Consider the following 21,817-nt stretch of genomic DNA (forward strand, 5'->3'; position numbering starts at 1 on the left):
AAGAGGTTCCTCGATTGGTATTTTTGAAAACAGCAAACCTCGGAGATAATGTCACTCTGCATTGTGGTGTTTTGGACGAATCTATATTTATTTTAAACTGGTTTAAGCAATCTCTTGGATTCATTCCCCAAGTGGTTGCTAACAGAATTTATGAAAAAATGAATTACCCATCCTTGAATTCAAGAATCACAGTGGGAGAAAGAACTGACTTTAATCTGATAATTAGGGATATAAATAAAGAGGATGAAGCAAACTATTTCTGTAACCAAGGAACTCAGTATAAGAATGGTAACAAAGGTAACATATCCATTGCAATATTTTGCTGGTCTTGTTAATGATCAAAAATATATTTTAAACAATTTGATAAAGCAGCAGTTGATCAATTTGATGATGAATCTTGTTTTTATTCATGCAGATGGCAATGCCCAGAGGTTTGTCTCCCAGACTGTGGTCCAACAGCCTGTGTCAGCATCAGCTCAACTGGGAGACCCTGTGGCTCTCCAGTGCTCTATTACCTCCCAGAGGACGGACCACAGTAACCAGTGCCAAGGGGAACCCAGTGTGTACTGGTTCAGATCAGGACCATCTCACCCTGCTGCCATTTACATGAATGGAAACAGGAGTGGTGAATGTCAGAATAGTTCTGGGCCTCCGTCTGCTCCACAGAGCTGTGTCTACACTCTCCCCAAGAACAATGTAGACTCCTCTGATGCTGGGACTTACTACTGTGCCCTGGCAGCATGTGGGGAAGTTGTGTTTGGAAATGGAACCCAGCTGGACATTAAAGGTCAATATATTTTAATCATACTTCCATTATATTATTATTTTTTATTATTATTATGATATACTTACTGGATATTTATATTTACTGGATTGTCTAACTGAATTAAGATAATAGACAGAAGGAATTCACCTGTTGGGAAATATATTATACTCGTGCAGCAGGTTTGAGATTTTGATTAGAAAATGTATTCTTAAACCTACATATTTTTTACAGGTTCATGACCAATTTTCGATTCTCTGATTCTAGAATACAACTCGTATCTAGTTACCGTGGGGCTTGGAATATTGTTGGCTTGATGTCTGGGTGTGATTATAATCCTCCTTCTGACCAGGAATAAAAAGCAAGTTTGTCCGCATTGCAAAGGTACAGTATATTCTCCAGAATGGATTTCAGAGCCCATTGAATTTCACAGAAATCAAGTCTAGGAAAATCTTTGTTTTAATACTTTGACATACATCTACAATTATGATTTAACTGATAACATAATAAAATAAAATAAAAGGAGATACAAGATAAACAACATGAACAGCTTCATCTGGTAAGAACTAAATAGTGTTCTGTTCTTATTCTCAGGAACACTGAGCGCCTCCTACCATCCTGAACGTGACTCAGTGATACAGGAGCCGCAGGTACATATTTCCACCAAGGTTGCATTGTGTAAAGATTTAAAACACCTTTGATTGAGCTGAAAATGATCTCTTATAATGTGACCTCTTATTGATTAGTGAGTCCATACCATACCATCACGTTAGCCGGCTATAGCCGGACATTGGCCGATTGCACGCACGCATGGCCGGTATAATAAAATGTATACGGCCCACATGTCCGAGAAAGAAAAGAAAGAAGTTTGAATTTATGTATGAATTAATCAGTAGCATATGAAATCCAGTAGCGGTTCCTGGCCGAGCTCACGAGGGAGGCAAACACGAACGTGCGTTCATAAACATGTGCAGTGCACCCGCACATGCATACACATGACACTCAATGCCCACGCTGTTGAACGCTGATTGGCTGACATCACACGAAATTCGCGAAAGTTTAAATATTTCAACTCGAGCGAATTTGACGCGGCACAAATCCTCGTGAACGCGCTCGCCTGTGCACGGCGAAAGTGTGGCGCGACAAATCAAAACTTGACGCCGGTTTTCTCTCGTGAAAAATTCGCCCGATATGCGTCTCTGCGTTCACTTTGTATGGGATCTTGTCACCCCCTCGCGTTTGGTGTGAAAGCACAAATCTTTCCCGACTGGGCAAAGCTGGCCAAAATCGCCAGTACAATCCCCGTGTCCAGTGTTCCTGCAGAACGAGTCTTTTCTCTCCAAAACAGGATTAAAGCATCTATCAGAAACCGCCTAGCTGAGGGAAAGGTGACGAGGCTGATGCGCATATCGAGCCTTGGGCCGGGATTGAAAGACTTCAACTTTTTGCGAGCAGCGGAGCACTTCCATGCCATGAAGTTGCTCCGAAAGTAGCCTGCAAGAATTGCAATTATTGAATTAATTATTTTTTACCCGTATACCATTTTAGCCGAGAATGGCTGTTATGTTTTTTTTGCCTAGGCTAATTTAATGAATGGCATTTATGGAAGCAACTTAGTTTGTGTCGTTTGTCGTTTAAATGTGGACTTTTGGTGATTATTTAATTATTAGTGAATAACGTCCGGAAGATATTCCAAATGTCCGAAATTCTGGAATAGTGTCGGACATTTGTCCGCTGAAGAAAAAGTCTAGCGTGAAAGCTGGTCCATACATTGATCATCACCTTCCGACCGAACTGTTGCATTGAGTGGCTTTCAATGAGTCCACTTAGATAGTTGGTAATAATACACAGTTCTCTGTTGTAAGACGGGGAAACAGACTCCTTGACCTACGCACCGTTGGAGTTCTCTGGCAGGAAAACCAAAGGAGGGAAGAAGAACAGTGAAAGGACTCAGGAGAGGTGTATTCTGCTGTGAGAGAAACCTGCTACTGAACTCTAAATGAAGGATGTAGTGTTCTCAGTTTCTGATGTCAGATTGGCTGGATGACTGTGAATGTAATGGTTGTTTGTGGTATTAATTAGAACCTGTTTATTGTTATGAGTGAGAGTGAATATAAATTGTTTGTCATATATGTCACTTTGTTTGAAACATAAAAATGTGAATTGCAACCATTGCAATCATTTTTCTGTCTTGGGGAAATATATTGCTTTGCAGAAGATTGATGATTTGGATATTTTGCCTGTGCAATCCTTGTTTCATCAGGTTTACTCAAAAATCAATTTGGATTTTATATTTATTTATTATTAATTATTTATTATGTCCGTAATGAAGTTAAAATTAAAGCGGGGGTTAATTAATGACCACATCCTACACAGGACTCTATCGAGTATCCGCTCATTTCAATTTGTATCATCTTGTTGTGTGCAGTTTTGTCAAGTTCATTTAAGAACAATGTCGGAAATGACCTGCCTGTAGAACCCCGACCACAACTTATATTTCAACCACACTCAAGATAAAATCCAACAAAATCTTTTTTTGTATCTTATCACAATATTTTCAGAATCGTTCAACATCTTATATCTGTGATGAAAGATCGCTGTAATATCATATTGTGGGTTCCTTGAGGATTTCCGTCCCCAATTCAACACAAGGTTAGGTTTAGGTTGTGAAGCCTTTCATCACACATAGACTCACAGGCAACACCCTGCAACAATAAACCCTCAATCAAAATAATAAACTTCTGAACAGATTAAGAGAGAAGAATGAACAGAGGTACAAAGGAAATAAGTACAACTAAATATAATCAAACGATATTCTTAAAACTGTATGCCGACATGTAATAAGGTAATGCAAAAAGGGGACATAGTGAGAGATACACAGAGACCTTGCGGATTGGAGGTAGTTGCTTTTCAAACCACAGTGCCGACACAGCCTGCACAGGATGAGCACTCATAACCAGAGCAGTGATGCACTGCAGTTAAACCACAAGCAGAAAGGTCACAGCACGAGATCACGTGACTAGACACTATAAAGGCGGCACCTGCCATGTCTCAGTAGTCAAGAATTATTTATTGGTTGTGTTAATGAACTCTTCTTTAGTTTATCCTGTACCCGCATAAACGCTTACACAAATAATATCACACACACACACACACACACACACCACACACACACACACACACACACACACACACACACACACACACACACACACACACACACACACACAAAATATTTAATTGTTGAGGTAATGAGAATTGCTCTTACTTGGTTCACATGACCACAATCTAGACTGCACTACCACTAGTCTCACTATTGTTTGTACTAATAATGTTATCAATTTAACTAATTAAACAGCTTTTTTCATTACTGACACTAGTTAGAACTACTCATACTACAATCATCACCAATAAAAATATTTGTGCTCATTTAATAGTAATACAATGACAATAGTGATGTCGTACTGCCGTATTAATACTACATTCACCTGAATTAATAATAATTTTGCCAAATTTGGTTTACAAAATCTAATGCTAACAATGGTTGAGTTATAGTAGGAGATTCAATCGGTATCAATTTTTTTTTAAAAATATCAATATAAAACTGAAATGTGTAAGAATTAATTATTGTTCAAACAATTACGAAAGTAAATGCTGGCTTTCAATGTTTGTATTACAGATAAATATGAAAACTTGACTGCCATGTTTTCAGTGTTCAGTTTGGATTGAAATTAAATGTGATCTCCACTTATTTTCTGTGTTGCGCAGTAGCCTTGCTGCTCTCAGTGTCCTTAAGTTCCAGCCAATCACTGATGATCTAGGATATGTAATGCTTGTGTTTTAAGGACAAATCTTTCACTTGAGTCAGTACAGCACTAGTAGAGCACCGAAACGCAACAATGTTGGCAAGAGTTTTGTCTATTACAATTCTTATTGGGTCATGTAAGTAAAATTCCTCTAAGAATATGACGTCCAAATTGTATGACTTTATATTGTCTGCAGTATACTGTGTTTTTTGTTAAAAATACAAAATTGAAATCATCTGGAAAGAATAATCTAGACCAGCGATTCATTTTTGCTTTTTCTTAAATGGGATAAATTGTTTATGTCTATTTTTTCAGCGATCATTGACAGCAAAGATGTTCCTTGTATCGTCTCTTTGAAAACCGCAAGACTTGGCGATAAAGTTACTTTACATTGTGGTGCTAGAAAGGGAAGTACAAATATGCATTTCTGGTACAAGCAATTGATTGGATATGTTCCCCAAGCGGTCGCTGCAATAGTGTACAGGCGTGGTCAAATTTTCCCTCCTTTCAATTCAAGTTTCACTGTAGCAGAACCAGACCTGGATCTGAACATTAGATCTGTGAGTAAAGAAGATGAAGCAAACTATTTCTGCCAAGAGCAGTATTCAAATCATTGGAGTGGAATTTTTTTGTCTGTCAAAGGTAAGATACATCCCGTTCTACTTGTTTTCTAATTCGGCATCTGAAAGAAGCCCCAATATAATTGTTTTCTCAGTTTAGATGATGATTAATTATTTCACTGTGCAGATCCCAATGAACAGAGGTTTGTCTCCCAGACTGTAGTCCAACAGCCTGTGTCAGCATCAGCTCAGCTGGGAGACCCTGTGGCTCTCCAGTGCTCTGTTACCTCCCAGAGGACAGACCACAATAACCAGTGCCAAGGGGAACCCAGTGTGTACTGGTTCAGATCAGGATCATCTCACCCTGCTGCCATTTACATGAATGGAAACAGGAGTGGTGAATGTCAGAATAGTTCTGGTCCTCCGTCTGCTCCACAGAGCTGTGTCTACACTCTCCCCAAGAACAACGTAAACTCCTCTGATGCTGGGACTTACTACTGTGCCCTGGCAGCATGTGGGGAAGTTGTGTTTGGAAATGGAACCAAGCTGGACATAACAGGTCATTAGGTCAATATATATTACTTCCTACTTCCAGTTTATTTTGGAAGGTACTTAATTAAGACAATAATATGAATTGAAGTTTATCACATGTGAATTTACTCCATATATTATATTTTGCATTACTTAATGTGAATGTAATGGAACAGAATATGATTGGTTCTACAGATTCATGATGACCCATTGTTGTCTTTTTCTAGATCCCAACTGTCATCTAGTGATCTTGGTGCATCGGATTCTGTTGGCTTGCTTTCTGGTTGTGATTATAATCCTCATTCTCATCATACATTACAGGTTAGTGAGCATTGTAACACTACAGCACATTCTATGCGAGATCTCATATCATGAGCTTCTCCACAACATGCTTCCCAACCTTGTTGAAAGAAAGGTTTTAGTGTGCGATATCTTCTATTCATACTAATAGTTATTAATACATTTGGAACAAAAACATTTGAAAATTGCCATACTTTTCTTTTAATATTTTTAATATTTTCTGAATGTTAGCCCAAATGGTGGTTACATTACTATGAAATGTAGCATCAGGTCAACTGTTTCGTGTGACGTTTTCAAATGCTGGTATAGGACGGGGAAACCAAAACCTATTCAGAGCTAGAGTTCTCTGGCAGAAAAACCAAAGGAGGGAAGAAGAACAGTGAAAGGACTCAGGAGAGCCTGTATTCTGCTGTGAGAGGAACCTGCCCCTGAAGTCTATCAAACAGGTCCAAATCTAGTTTGATTTCCTCAATATTGTGACCTGGATGTGAATTACGTTTCTAAAGATGTACAAAGTATAAGCTTAAAATTAGATTAGATAAGTTAGGGTAAATAGTATGAATATGAGAGGAGCTTTTTTTCATAGGCATGTCGTATTAACTGCCACTTAACACTGGGGGTTATACTAGGCTTGGGTTTGTGTGGCTTCACTCACAAGTGTGGTATTTGTGTGGCTGTGGCGATGTTCATGTATCTTATCATGTACCATGTAATAACTAATAAATGTTTCATTTATTAGTTATTTTCTACTCTCAAAATGTTGTCAATAAAGGAATTTAATGAATCAATAAATATGTTTAGATTGTATATTCAAATTCAAAGTTTCATTGGTCACATGTTTGCAAAAAAAACATTTTACATGCAGTGAAATTAAAAAGGGGTCACCACTCTGTCATTCATTGTGCAAATTACCGGAACCTGAATAAATAATAGATAATAGTAATTTAAAAACAGACATCCCTTAATGAGATGATGCTATAGAAACGGTCATTAAAAAAAAAAAAAAAAAAAAAAAAGGTATATAATATAAAAGTGCATAGAATGTGGTGCAGAAGAGTGCGAGTCAGTCCACCAGTGTTAAGCAGTCTAACTGCCTGCAGAAAGAAGCTCATCCTCAGTCTCTCAGTCCGAGCTTTAAGGCATATAGCGTAGGCGTCTGCCTGACTGCAGCAGGGTGAAGAGGCCAGCATCTGGGGGAGAGGCGTCTTGCCTGGTTTTCCTGGCTCTTGCCCTCTCCCTCTTGCTGTATGTATATTCCAGGGTGGGGAGGGGTAACCTAATGGGTCGCTCTGCTGAGCGCACCACCTCACCGTCTGTTGTTTACGCCATACATTTTAGACAGGATGCATGAAAAATAAAAAATAAAAACTCGGGTTCAGACGGTGCAGTATTTCAGACGGGTTTGAAGTCTTTGAGGAGAGCTGTACTGTCAGTAGTTTTGGAAACGCTGTTCTCGATATTACAAATCTTCTATATGTTGTTGTTTTTGGTCCATTAAAAATAACGAATTGCTTAGAGCAGGGGAACATAACCCTTTTGAAGGTGTGACAAAACCGGGGAGGTACTTTTGGCCCTGACCTGGACCCACTTAATATTTTGTGCAGTAAAATGCCTTCTCATAAAAAAGTAAAAAAGCTAGATAATTCACAGGTAAAGCAGACCTTTCATGATAAGTTTTGATATTTGTGCCCCACAACCAGACATAACAAGACAGGCCAACTGAAAGAAGAATATAAGAAACTTAGAGAAATATATTCCCCGTGTGTTCAAGGAAACAAAAGCTAGCTTTCAACAGCACATAAGTGAAAAAAAGTCAAAAGGTATGTTTTCAGTTTTCAGATCCGATTTGAATTCAACATGAACCTCAGAGAAAATCTAAGTGGATGTTTCGCTTGCTAACTGGACATTTGAGTGTAAAGTTCTATCAGTTGATCTATAAATGTTGAAATTAAACATGTATCCCTCTAAAGTCTGCATCTTCAGTGAGTCCAGTACTAATTCAGCATCAAAGATGACAATCACAATTCTGAGTACAGTACGTAAGCATCTGGCCTACTGTAGTAGATTCGTTTTTAAATTATTTAAACTAAATATATTAAACTATACCATAAATCAATAGGTCCTTCATGGTTTTTAATTTTTCTTTATGTTTTAGTACTAATTCAGGGCCAAGATGATCCTTAATCACACTATTTGAAAAGATACTGTTACTCTACATTATGCAGATTTGAATGTTAATAGTAAAAATGTATACTGGTGTAAGCAATCCGTTGGATATATTCCCCAAGCATCCTCTAGTGCAATATATGGATCTATAAGTATTTAACCGCCCATTAAATCCAGCGTCAAACTTAGTTAGAGAAGGAACTGACTTTAACTCAACCATGAAAAATGTAAATAAAGAGCATGAAGCAAACTATTTCTGTCATGAAGGAGTTGATGAAGACAAGAATTGGAACAACTTCACATTTCAGCTGCCATTTACATTAATGGAAACAGGAGGGGTGAATGTCAGAATAGTTCCTGGCCTCTGTCTGCTCCACAGAGCTGTGTCTACTCTCTCCCCAAGAACAATGTAGACTGCTCTCATAGATATATATACTGACTAGATATCACATTCGGCTTCTTAGCATGCGTCAACAATGCCGCCATCTTGCTTCGTTGTAACCACCCAGCTGAATGAATGAACATCGATGGGGCAGAGCACAGAGGTTCTTTCCCAGTCAAAATCACTCTAAATCGCCTTCTTTTAAGGCAATCTTCAAGCGGGTTGGTTTCTGTCATAGGTCAGAGGTGTAATGAAAGTAAAAAAATAAATAATTTATTTTAAATACATTTTTACTAGCATTACTACAAACACAAGTTCGACCTGACCCGCTTGAAAATAGCCTTAAAATAAGGGGATTTAGAGTGATTTTGACCGGGAAAGGACTTATGTCCCATCGACGTTCATTCATTCAGGTTGGTCACCCGCGGCAAGATGGCGGCAGCTTTGAAGCATACGTACACTGAACAGCGCAGCTCAGGCGATACCTAGTCAGTATCTATGGACTCCTGTGATGCTGGGACTTACTACTGTGCCCTGGCAGCATGTGGGGAGATGTATTCCCTTGAGGACGGAATAAGAGAGAATAATGAACAGCAGACAAAGGGGATAAATAAAACAACATATACAGTATATAAACTGTATTTTATAGACTGTATGGACATAGTGAGAGATATGTATATATCTCTGGTTCAGTTACTAGCTGCTTTCAGACCACAGTGCTGGCACAGCCTGCACAGGATGAGACCTCAGATGCTTTGCCAGTAAAACCACAGCATTGAGGACAACATTAGATCACGAGACTAGACACTATGAAGGCAGCATCATCCGTGTCTCAGAAGCCAATCATTATTTTGTCTTGGACTATCTTGTACTCGCACAAACACTTACTAACGCAGACACACCAACATTTTTTATAGCCGATGAGAATTGCTCTTGCTTGGATCACATGGCCAAAATCTATACTGCATTACTATTACCATCATTATTGCTACTATTACAACTGACAGTTATTTAACCAAAAGGTAAAAGGGGTTGAATTATAGCAGAAGATTCAATCGGTATCACAGAATTTCTAAAAATATATGAAAAAACAACAAAAATGTGGTAGACAGAATTTCTCCTCATAATACATTTAGGGAAACAAATGAAATAAATGCTGGCTTTCGATGTTTGTAATTTGTGATAAAAACAATGCGAATGCCATGTTTTCAGTGTTCAGTTTGGATTGAAATTAAATGTGCTCTCCACTTAGTTTTCTGTGTCGCGCAGTAGCCTTGCTGCTCTCAGTGTCCTTAAGTTCCAGCCAATCACTGATGATCTAGGATATGTAACGCCTGTGTTTTAAGGACAAATCTTTCACTTGAGTTAGTACAGCACTAGTAGAGCACCGAAACGCAACGATGTTGGCAAGAGTTTTTGCTTTTACAATTCTTATTGGGTCATGTAAGTAAAATTCCTCTAAAAATCTTACGTCCAAATTGTTTGACTTTGTCATTTCTGCAGTATGCTGTGTTTTTTGTTAAAAATACAAAATTGACCTGCAATTCATTTTTGTCTTAAATTGGATCAATTGTTTGTCTAATTTTTCAGCGATGATTGACACCATCGAGGTTCCTCGTATCGTCTCTTTGAAAACAGCACTACTTGGAGATAAGGTTACTTTACATTGTGGTGCTAAAAAGGACGATATAAATATTTTATGGTACAAGCAATCGATTGGACATGTTCCCCAAAAGGTTGCTTTAATAGTGGAAGAATATAGTGAGTTTAGCCCCCCTTTCGATTCAATTTTCACTGCAGCAAAACCAGACATGGATCTGAACATTAGATCTGTGAGTAAAGACGATGAAGCAAACTATTTCTGCCAAGAGCATTATTCAAAGAATTGGAGTGGACTTTTTTTGTCTGTCAAAGGTAAGATATCCAGTTCTACTTATTTTCTATATCATCATCTGAAAGTAGCCCAAATACATATTTTTTCTCAGTTTAGATGATGATTATATTATTTTACTGTTCAGATCCCAATGACCAGAGGTTTGTCTCCCAGACTGTGGTCCAACAGCCTGTGTCAGCATCAGCTCAGCTGGGAGACCCTGTGGCTCTCCAGTGCTCTATTACCTCCCAGAGGACGGAACACAGTAACCAGTGCCAAGGGGAACCCAGTGTGTACTGGTTCAGATCAGGACCATCTCACCCTGCTGCCATTTACATGAATGGAAACAGGAGGGGTGAATGTCAGAATAGTTCTGGGCCTCCGTCTGCTCCACAGAGCTGTGTCTACACTCTCCCAAAGAACAATGTAGACTCCTCTGATGCTGGGACTTACTACTGTGCCCTGGCAGCATGTGGGGAAGCTGTGTTTGGAAATGGAACCAAACTGGACATAACAGGTCATTATATATTACTTCCTACTTCCAGTTTATTATGGAAGGTATTTAATTGAGACAATAATATACATTGAAGTTTATCACATGTGAATTTACTCCATATATTATATTTTGTATGAGCTAATGTGAATGTAATGGTACAGAATAAGATTGGTTCTACAGATTCATGATGACCCATTGTTGTCTGTTTCTAGATCCCAACTGTCATCTAGTGATCTTGGTGCATCGGATTCTGTTGGCTTGCTTTCTGCTTGTGATTATAATCCTCATTCTCATCATACATTACAGGTTAGTGATCATTGTAACACTACAGCACATTCTATGCAAGATCTCATATCATGAGCTTCTCCACAACATGCTTCCCAACCTTGTTGAAAGAAAGGTTTTAGTGTGCGATATCTTCTATTCATACTAATAGTTATTAATACATTTGGAACAAAAACATTTGAAAATTGCCGTACTTTTCTTTTAATATTATCTGAATGTTAGCCCAAATGGTGGTTATATTACTATGAAATGTAGCATCAGGTCAACTGTGTTTCCTCACTGACGTTTTCAAATGCTGGTATAGGACGGGGAAACCAATTCCTTGAACTATGCAGAGCTAGAGTTCTCTGGCAGAAAAAACCAAAGGAGGGAAGAAGAACAGAGAAAGGACTCAGGAGAGCCTGTATTCTGCTGTGAGAGAAACCTGCCCCTGAAGTCTATCAAACAGGTCCAAATCTAGTTTGATTTCCTCAATATTGTGACCTGGATGTGAATTACATTTCTAAAGATGTACACAGTATAAGCTTAAAATTAGATTAGATAAGTTAGGGTAAATAGTATGAATATGAGAGGAGCTTTTTTTAATAGGCATGTCGTATTAACTGCCACTTAACACTGGGGGTTATACTAGGCTTGGGTTTGTGAGGCTTCACCGTAAAGTGTGGTATATTTGTGTGGCTGTGGCGATGTTCATGATGTTTCATTCATTATTAGTTATTTGCTACTCTCAAAATGTTGTTAACAAAGGAATTGAATGAATTTATAAATATGTTTATGTTGTATATTCAAATTCAAATTCAAAGTTTTATTGGTCACATGTTTGCAAAAATAACGTTTTACATGCAGTGAAATTAAAAAGGGGTCAGCACTCTGTCATTCATTGTGCCAATTACTGGAACCTGAATAAATAATAGATAATAGTAATTTAAAAACAGACATCCCTTAATGAGGTGGTAAAAAAAAATATATATAAAAGTGCATAGAACGCGCATGGATGCAGAAAGTGCAAGAGTGGCAGTTATAGTCCCCCGGAGTTAAGCAGTCTAACTGCCTGCAGAAAGAAACTCCTCCTCAGTCTCTCAGTCCGAGCTTTAAGGCAGCGTGGGCGTCTGCCTGACTGCAGCAGGCTGAAGAGGCCAGCATCTGGGGAGAGGCGTCTTGCCTGGTTTTCCTGGCTCTTGCCCTCACCCTCTTGCTGTATGTATATTCCAGGGTGGGGAGGGGTAACCTAATGGGTCGCTCTGCTGAGCGCACCACCTCACCGTCTGCTGTTTACGCCAGACATTCTAGACAGGATGCGTGAAAAATAAAAAATAAAATTTGGGTTCAGACGGTGCAGTATTTCAAACGGGTTTGAAGTCTTTGAGGAGAGCTGTACTCTAAGTAGTTTTGGAAACACTGTTCAGGATATTACAAATCTTCTATATGTTGTTGTTGGTTCTGGGTCCATTAAAAATAACAAATTGCCTATGCAGGGGATCATAACCCTTTTGAAGGTGTGACAAAACCGGGGAGGTAATTTTGGCCCTGACCTGGACCCACTAAATATTTTGTGCATTAAAATGCCTTCTCATAAAAAAGTCAAAAAGCTAGATAATTCACAGGTAAAGAAGACCTTTCATGATAAGTTTTGATATTTGTACCCCACAACCAGACATAACAAGACAGGCAAACTGAAATTTAGATTTTGTAATACAAGTAAATTACTAAGATTTATTTAAGAATATAAGAAACTTAGATAAATATATTCCCCATATGTTCAAGGAAAAAATGCTAGCTTTCAACATCACATACATGAAAAAAGGTCAAAAGGTTCGTTTTCAGTTTTTAGATTCGATTTGAATTCAACATGAACCTCAGAGAAAATCTAAGTTGATGATTCGCTTGCTAACTGGACACTTGAGTGTCAAGTTCAATCAGTTGATCTATAAATGTTGATTTAAACATGTATCCCTCTAAAGTCTGCATCTTCAGTGAGTCCAGCACTAATTCAGCATCAAAAAATGACTATCACAATTCTGAGTACAGTATGTAAGCATAGGCCTACTGTAGTAGAATCGTTTTTAAATTATTTGAACTAAATATAAAACTATACCATAAATCAATAGGTCCTTCATGGTTTTTAATTTTTCTTTATGTTTTAGTACAAATTCAGGGCCAAGATGATCCTTAATCACTCTATTTGAAAAGATGCTGTTACTCTACATTATGCAGCTTTGAATGTTAATAGTAAGAATTTATACTGGTGTAAGCAATCCGTTGGATATATTCCCCACGCATCCTCTAGTGCAATATATGGATCTATAAATATTTAACCGCCCATTAAATCAGGTGTCAAACTTAGTTAGAGAAGGAGCTGACTTTAACTCAACCATGAAAAATGTAAATAAAGAGCATGAAGCAAACTATTTCTGTCATGAAGGAAAAGTCGTAACAAGGTTTCCGTAGGTGAACCTGCGGAAGGATCATTAACGTTTTGCGTGGAGCCGTACCCTACACGGTCGCCCAACGAAATCAACCCCCTTACCCGAGGGTCGAGAAATTGTAAATGTTTGAAATTGTAAATAATTATACTTGAAGAAAATACTTTTGTTTTGAGAATTCGGTCGTCTGAGGACGACGACGAGAGAAGGAGTTGATGAAGACAAGAATTGGAACAACTTCACATTTCAGCTGCCATTTACATGAATGGGAACAGGAGGGGTGAATGTCACAATAGTTCTGGGCCTCCGTCTGCTCCACAGAGCTGTGTCTACACTCTCCCCAAGAACAATGTAGACTGCTCTCATAGATATATATACTGACTAGATATCACATTCGGCTTCTTAGCATGCGTCAACAATGCCGCCATCTTGCTTCGTTGTAACCACCCAGCTGAATGAATGAACATCGATGGGGCAGAGGTCCTTTCCCAGAAAAAAATCACTCTAAATCGCCTTCTTTTAAGGCAATCTTCAAGCGGGTTGGTTTCTGTCATAGGTCAGAGATGTAATGAAAGTAAAAAATTAATTATTTCTTTTAAATACATTTTTACTAGCATTACTACAAACACAAGTTGGACCTGACTCGCTTGAAGATAGCCTTAAAATAAGGGATTTAGAGTGATTTTGACCGGGACATATACAGTATATAAGCTGTATTTTATAGACTGTATGGACATAGTGAGAGATATGTATAGATCTCTGGTTCAGTTACTAGCTGCTTTCAGACCACAGTGCTGGCACAGCCTGCACAGGATGAGATCTCAGATGCTTTGCCAGTAAAACCACAGCATTGAGGCCACAACATTAGATCACGAGACTAGACACTATGAAGGCAGCATAATCCGTGTCTCAGAAGCCAATCATTATTTTTCAGTTAAGTTGATTAACTCTTCATCGTGTACACGCACAAATACTTACAAAATTACCATCATGCACACACACCAAAATATTTAAGTGTGGAAGCCGATGAGAATTGCTCTTACTTGGATCACATGGCAAAAATCTAGACTGCAATACTATTCTAATCTTTATTGTTACTACTAAAACTGTCAGTTATTTAACCAAAAGGTAACAAGGGTTGAATTATAGCGGAAGATTCCATCGGTGTCACAAAATTGGGAAAGAAAGTATTTGAAAAAAGAACAAAAATATGGTAGACGGCATTTCTCTTCATAATACATATATGGAAAACAAATGAAATAAATGCTGGCTTTCGATGTTTGTAATGTGCGGTAAAAAAAATGCGAATGCCATGTTTTCAGTGTTCAGTTTGGACTGAAATTAAATGTGATCTCCACTTAGTTTTCTGTGTTGTGCAGCAGCCTTGCTGCTCTCAGTGTCTTTAAGTTCCAGCCAATCACTGATGATCTAGGATATCAAAACGCCTGTGTTATAAGGGCAAATCTTTCAATTGAGTCAGTACAGCACTAGTAGAGCACCGAAACGCAACAATGTTGGCAAGAGTTTTTGCTATTACAATTCTTATTGGGTCATGTAAGTATAATTCCTCTAAAAATCGTACGTCCAAATTGTTTGACTTTGTCATTTCTGCAGTTTACTGTGTTTTTTGTTTAAAAATACGTAATTGAAATTATTTGGAAAGAATAATTTAGACCAGTGATTATTATTTATTTTTTCTTAAATGGCAGAATTGTTTGTCCATTTTTCAGCGATGATTGAGACCAAAGAAGTTCCTCGTATCGTCTCTTTGAAAACAGCAATACTTGGAGATAATGCTACTTTACATTGTGGTGCTAAAAAGGAAAGTAAAAATATTGTATGGTACAAGCAATCGATTGGATATGTTCCCCAAAAGGTTGCTTTAATAGTGGAAGAATATAGTGAGTTTAGCCCCCTTTCGATTCAATTTTCACTGCAGCAAAACCAGACATGGATCTGAACATTAGATCTGTGAGTAAAGAAGATGAAGCAAACTATTTCTGCCAAGATCATTATTCAAAGAATTGGAGTGGGTTATTTTTGTCTGTCAAAGGTAAGATATCCTTTTCTACTTTTTCTATATTATCATCTGAAAGTAGCCCAAATATATATTTTTTCTCAGTTTTGATGATTATATTATTTCAATGTTCAGATCCCAATGACCAGAGGTTTGTCTCCCAGACTGTGGTCCAACAGCCTGTGTCTGCATCAGCTCAGCTGGGAGACCCTGTGGCTCTCCAGTGCTCTATTACCTCCCAGAGGACGGACCACAGTAACCAGTGCCAAGGGGAACCCAGTGTGTACTGGTTCAGATCTGGATCATCTCAGCCTGCTGCCATTTACATGAATGGGAACAGGAGTGGTGAATGTCAGCATAGTTCTGGGCCTCCGTCTGCTCCACAGAGTTGTGTCTACACTCTCCCAAGAACAATGTAGACTACTCTGATGCTGGGACTTACTACTGTGCCCTGGCAGCATGTGGGGAAGCTATGTTTGGAAATGGAACCCAGCTTAAAATAACAAGTAAATATATTTTACTTCCTACTTAAAAAGATAACAGGCACATCATGAATAACCTGTTTGGTTTGAGATTTTAATTTCAACATATATGTAAGAGTCATGAGTCATGACCTAATCCGAATGTAAGGTTACAGAAAACATGAATTCAACAGATTCATGATGACACCTTGTTGATACAGGACCCAAGCTGGATCAAGTTACCGTGGTGCTTGGAATACTGTTGGCTTGCTGTCTGGTTGTGATTATAATCCTCCTTCTCACCAGAAATAAAAAGCAAGTTTGTGAGCATTGCAAAGGTCTGTACCTTCTCAAGAATTGATTTTGTGGAACATTGGATTTCATAGAAAGGTTTTAGTTTAGGAATCACCGTAGTTATAGTTTGGCACACTCTTGATTTCTGTTTTCATCAGTAACTTTTATAATAGGGTTTCATCAATTCTGCATAAACTACTTAATCTTAAAAGTGAGTGTTATTCTTCCGTTCTTGTTCTCAGGAACACTGGATGCTTCCTACTCTGTCCCACACGACTCAGTGATTCAGGAACCACAGGTACAGCTGTTTCAACATGTTGCATTCAGTTGATATTAACTTTGATGGATTTACATAGTACTATAAATCAAGAGATCCAAATTAAATGTATAGTTCCTTTATTCTATACGTTTGTCAACTAGCAGAATTGTTGTGTTAAGTGCCGCGGAGATCAAATCGACATTACAACCAGCTAGGACTTGCGGTTCATGTTGGATGGTACTTATTCCATAGTAATCCACGTTAAAAGAAACAATATTTGACATTTTGTCCATATTGTTTTCTACTTTTAAGACAAAATGGTTTGACCGAAAAACCACCCAATGAAAAACAATGTGTTTAAATGTTTGGCTCCAAGTTCATTTTTATTGAGAAACACTAGTTTTTGAGCAGTGTTTCATGGATGTCACCTCATGGGAATCAAGAAATATAAATCTGTTCCAATTACATGGATGTGCAACTTCTATAGGTATGATGGGGGTCAAAAATAATCAATCTAATTTTCTCTCTATCTAACCACCTTCCTGGATGAGTTTTTTCTATCGGGTCAAATGAACGGGTTTAGTGTTGGCTTTGGTCACAAAAAATTCTCGGCCCACACCCGTTGGCAGAAATAACGAGAGGAAAGCAATGACTAAGGGGCCGGAACTATTTTTTACTTGCTGATAAAACAGGAGGGATAATAATCTGTAGTTATCTGTAGTAGACACAATGTATTTTCAACCCCCCCACGGCTGCTACTGCACCGCTGTAAAAACACGGATAATTCCCGACCAAGCTGACTTTCCTTCTTTGAAAGTAAAAGTAAACTGTCAAATTGACCGTTTACTTCTTTTTCGAAGTCCAATCACAATTGTTCTCTTTCAGCTGGTGAAATGTCTACATTTGATGTGCCATGTGTGCAGTAGTGTTGTGAGACTACAGATGGGGCAGATTTTGTGATAGGAGTAATGGATAAAAAAAAGAGGGCACAATATCATAACTAAGCACCCTTTTGCCCCGTGTGGCTGTCTAGGCCCCAGTATAGGATTAGACGGCTTTACACCCGTATGATTGTAGGTTTGACCTTCACTCTAGAAGAAGTGGTCCTTATGGCTGTGAATCCTCTCAGATGTTTGTTAGTAATGGACAGTTCTCTGTTGTAGGACGGGAAAACTGATTCCTTGAACTACGCAGCGTTGGAGTTCTCTGGCAGGAAAACCAGAGGAAGGAAGAAGAACAGTGAAAGGACTCAGGAGAGTCTGTATTCTGCTGTGAGAGAAACCTGCCACTGAAATGCATCAACCTAGTTTGAATTCCTCAATATTGTAACGTGGATGTGCAGTATATTTCCAAAAGTGTTAAAAGTAGAAGTTTAAAATACGATGAGAGAAGCTAAGATAAATAGTACGATTAGGACAATGCTCGAGTAGCACTGAACTATAACGAGAGAGATGATAGGAAGCAACACTTAAAGCGCTATTTTTCATTAGCTTGTATTAACTTCTATAGGTATGATGGGGGTCAAAATTATCTAATTTTCTCTCTATCTAAACACCTTCCTGGATGAATTTCTTCTATCGGGTCAAACAAAAGGGTTTAGTGTTGGCTTTGGTCGTAAAACATTCTCGGCCCACACCCGTTGGCAGAAATAACGAGAGGACAGAAATTACAAAGGGGCCACAACATTTTTTTACTTGCTGATAACACAGGAGGGACAATAATCTGTAGTTAGCGGTAGTAGACACAATGTATTTTCTACCCCCCCCACGGCTGCTAATAATTTCCCTCTGGGATTATTAAAGTATTTATCTATCTATCTACAGCACCGCTATAAAAACACGGATAATTCCCGACCAAGCTGACTTTCCTTCTTTGAAAGTAAAAGTAAACGGTCAAATTTACCCTAACCTTCTTTTTCGCAGTCCAATCACAATTGTTTTCTTTCAGCTGGTGAAATATCTAACTTTGATGTGCCATGTGTGCAGTAGAGTTGTGTGAATGAAGCGCCCCGTCACCACAATTAGGGTGAGACTACAGATGGGGCAGATTGTGTGATAGGAGTAATGGATAAAAAACTAAGGGGGCACAATCTTATAACTAAGCACCCTTTTGCCCCGTGTGGCTGTCTAGGCCCCAGTATAGCATTAGACGGCTTTACACCCGTATGATTGTAGGTTTGACCTTCACTCTAGAAAAAGTGGTCCTTACGGCTGTGAATCCTCTCAGATGTTTGTTAGTAATGCACAGTTCTCTGTTGTAGGACGGGAAAACTGATTCCTTGAACTACGCAGCGTTGGAGTTCTCTGGCAGGAAAACCAGAGGAGGAAGAAGAACAGAAACTAGAGGACTCAGGAGAGTGTGTATTCTGCTGTGAGAGAAACCTGCCACTGAAATACATCGACCTAGTTTGAATTCCTCAATATTGTAACGTGGATGTGCAGTATTTTTCCAAAGTGTTAAAAGTAGAAGTTTAAAATACGATGGGAGAAGCTAAGGTAAATAGTAAGATTAGGACAATGCTCGAGTAGCACTGAACTATAACGAGAGAGATGATAGGAAGCAACACTTAAAGAGTTATTTTCCATTAGCTTGTATTAACCAGCCAAACGCCGGTGGGCTGAGCCCCGGATGTTCATGAAACCTAAAAACTAAGCATGCGCTAAAATGCGCTAAGCGTGCGGCAAATTAGTTCATAATGCTTAACCTAAATATACAAAATACGCCAGTCATTATAGCTTTAAATAGCTACCTGACTGCTGTGCTGCTTATCCCCAAACATCTAAAGTTCCATTCAAGTTATTTCAGAGTAAAATAAATACAATTGAGACAGACCTTACACATATACATATATAGTCTGGTTATGCTTTTAAACTGTTTATTCTCTTGCCAGAAGGACTATCTAGAACAGGGGTCTCAAACTCAACTTCCCTGGGGGCCGCCAGAGGTAGAATTTGGGTCAGGCTGGGCCGCATCAATTATGCCACAGAAAATAGGAGCACAACTGACCCAATCTAAGATAATGATCGGGCTATCATTAGATCACGTTGGCTATGTAATCGCTGACAACAGGGGACATTTCATGGTGGATGGTGGTAATCGGACATTTTAGCGTCCTTTGGCTTTTGTCGGGACTCGGCAAAACCGGGATATCTGGTCACCCTATCACAAGTGATAAAAAAGCGTGGCAAGCCACTTAGCAAAAGTGTGCCTTTGACAACAATGTGCGGGCCGCACTAACACTAACTTTGATGTCAAGTAGGGGGCCACAAAATATCATCCTGCGGGCCTCAATTGGCCCCCGGGCCGCGAGTTTGAGAGCCCTGATCTAGAAGGACTAGGCTACTTTATTTTGAGATGTCCCTGGAATCCCCATGTTTCTTTCTAAATAACTAACTAGCATTAGTGACCATAATAATTTGTATCACTTCTAGACTGAAATTAATTAATGCATTCCATAGTTACCAGTAAATATACCAATATATATTAATTTTTTTTTTTTTTTTTCTTTACCCAAAAGATTATATTCGGGGCTAATTAAATAATATCCGGGGCTTTAGCCCCTAATAAAACAGCCTAGTGACGCCACTGGTATTAACTGCCACTTAACACTGGTCATTATAAAAGGCTTGCGTTCATGAAGCTGCACAGAGCACATTCATATCTTTCCACCTGATTGTAGCTGGGGTTATTTAAGTTAATTGCTATTCTAAAATGTTGTTAATAAAGGAATTGAATGAATTGATGACTACAATCTTCTATTGTATGCCTGATGTGCTGCAGCGATGAATCTATCCCTGGTGTGTGTGCATTTCTGGGGAGTTGATGCAGGAATTGGACACCAGTTGGAACAAATCCAGGTACAAAAACAGTGACTCCCTCATCTGCGTTTATCATGTCTGTATAATCACAAAAATCTGATTTCATCAACCGAAAATGTATTAACTATGAACTATTTATTAATACTTTTGATATAAAGGGTAGCCTACTGCATGTAGGCCAACCGTTTGTAGAACATAGGCTAATACGGAATGTTTTAGTCATCTACACTTTGAGCTGGAAATTAGAGGCAAAGTTAAACAAATCACACTTTGAAGTGAATATATTACATGTGATCAACCTTGAAACAGTTTCTGTTCTTCTGAGTCAAGGGAACATAGGAGGCACTTGCATAGTGCGGGTTTAGGTATTGTGACGCCCCGTCTGTTCTGTGTCCTGTGACCTCTCTCTCTGATCGGCTCTGGCAAGACGCGTTTTGAGGGCTGGTTGCAGCGGATGCCTTTTTGCGTCATGCATTACAGGTGTCATGCCGAGGTGTCATGCCGACGTGCATGACTCTTAACGTTACCTTTTCTTTTGAGACTTGTCAGTAAATAGAGATTACTGCAACTAACGTTACCCAACGGTGTGTGTCTCTCTATGTTCAACGCGCATGTTCAACAATCAAATATCTCAGACTATTACAAATAAAACTGCTGAAATTGGCAGATGGCGATCCATTGACTTCCATTATTTTCCAACTGATTGTTTGGCAGCTTCCATACCACATATTAAAAAGTTTAGCAAATAAACATTGTAGAAATGTTAAATAAATAAAAAAAAAAAAAGGAAGTGTTTCAGTCTGAGTAAGTGCGTGGAGGGCGAAACAAATAACTGACTCCCTTAAGCCCAGTTCAGAGCAAAGGTTGGGGATGAAAAATGGTTTGAGACCTTTGCAGACAAAGTGTGTCTTAAGCCGTTGCACGGCGTCAGAGATTTAATAACTAGCCCGAGCAACGATACTTCTTTTTAAAGGGCGATTTACAACGATGTCACAAGTGGACATTTCCCTCCGTTTATTAATTGTTTCTCATCATTTGCCAAACAGCGGAGCATTAACGTTAATTTGGATTAACATCAACGCCTATTGTTTGATCTGAACTGGGTTTAAGCTTTACCTCCTCTGGGGAATCAGGTCATCTCCAGTCTACCAGTTGCTACTGAGAAAAAGAGAAATAGACTGGACCCCCTCTGTCTTTAAGGTCCAGTTTGATTTAAGATGGGATCTGGTATTTGAATAATTTAATTTTTCTCTTTTTTATGTGGGTGACAAAGCAGCTTCAAGAAATGGAAGCCTCTAAAAACCTATCTATCTGATCTAATGAAATGCAACAAGCATCTATGAACCCAAGTCATAATCCTTGTATTGCCAAGCGTACTTGGCC

At 38.7% G+C, this 21,817-nt stretch overlaps 2 protein-coding genes across 2 annotated transcripts; both read left to right on the top strand.

Moving 5' to 3' along the window:
- Nucleotides 1-364: 364 nt before the first annotated feature.
- On the top strand, nt 365-18,990 carry LOC115552042 (uncharacterized). The gene is made up of 5 exons (XM_030367749.1): nt 365-787; nt 16,285-16,401; nt 16,600-16,655; nt 17,780-17,887; nt 18,877-18,990. Exons 1-5 carry the CDS (start codon nt 388-390, stop codon nt 18,988-18,990), a joined length of 795 nt encoding a protein of 264 aa, XP_030223609.1. The 5' UTR covers nt 365-387.
- Nucleotides 4,531-6,980, top strand: LOC115552679 (uncharacterized). Its single transcript, XM_030368978.1, has 5 exons — nt 4,531-4,705; nt 4,885-5,211; nt 5,317-5,688; nt 5,888-5,981; nt 6,270-6,980. The coding sequence occupies exons 1-5, from the start codon at nt 4,663-4,665 to the stop codon at nt 6,298-6,300; spliced, it is 867 nt and encodes a 288-aa protein (XP_030224838.1). The 5' UTR covers nt 4,531-4,662; the 3' UTR covers nt 6,301-6,980.
- Nucleotides 18,991-21,817: the final 2,827 nt, after the last annotated feature.

The sequence above is a fragment of the Gadus morhua genome, chromosome 10 (assembly GCF_902167405.1).
Source record: "Gadus morhua chromosome 10, gadMor3.0, whole genome shotgun sequence".
NCBI classification, from domain to species: domain Eukaryota; kingdom Metazoa; phylum Chordata; class Actinopteri; order Gadiformes; family Gadidae; genus Gadus; species Gadus morhua.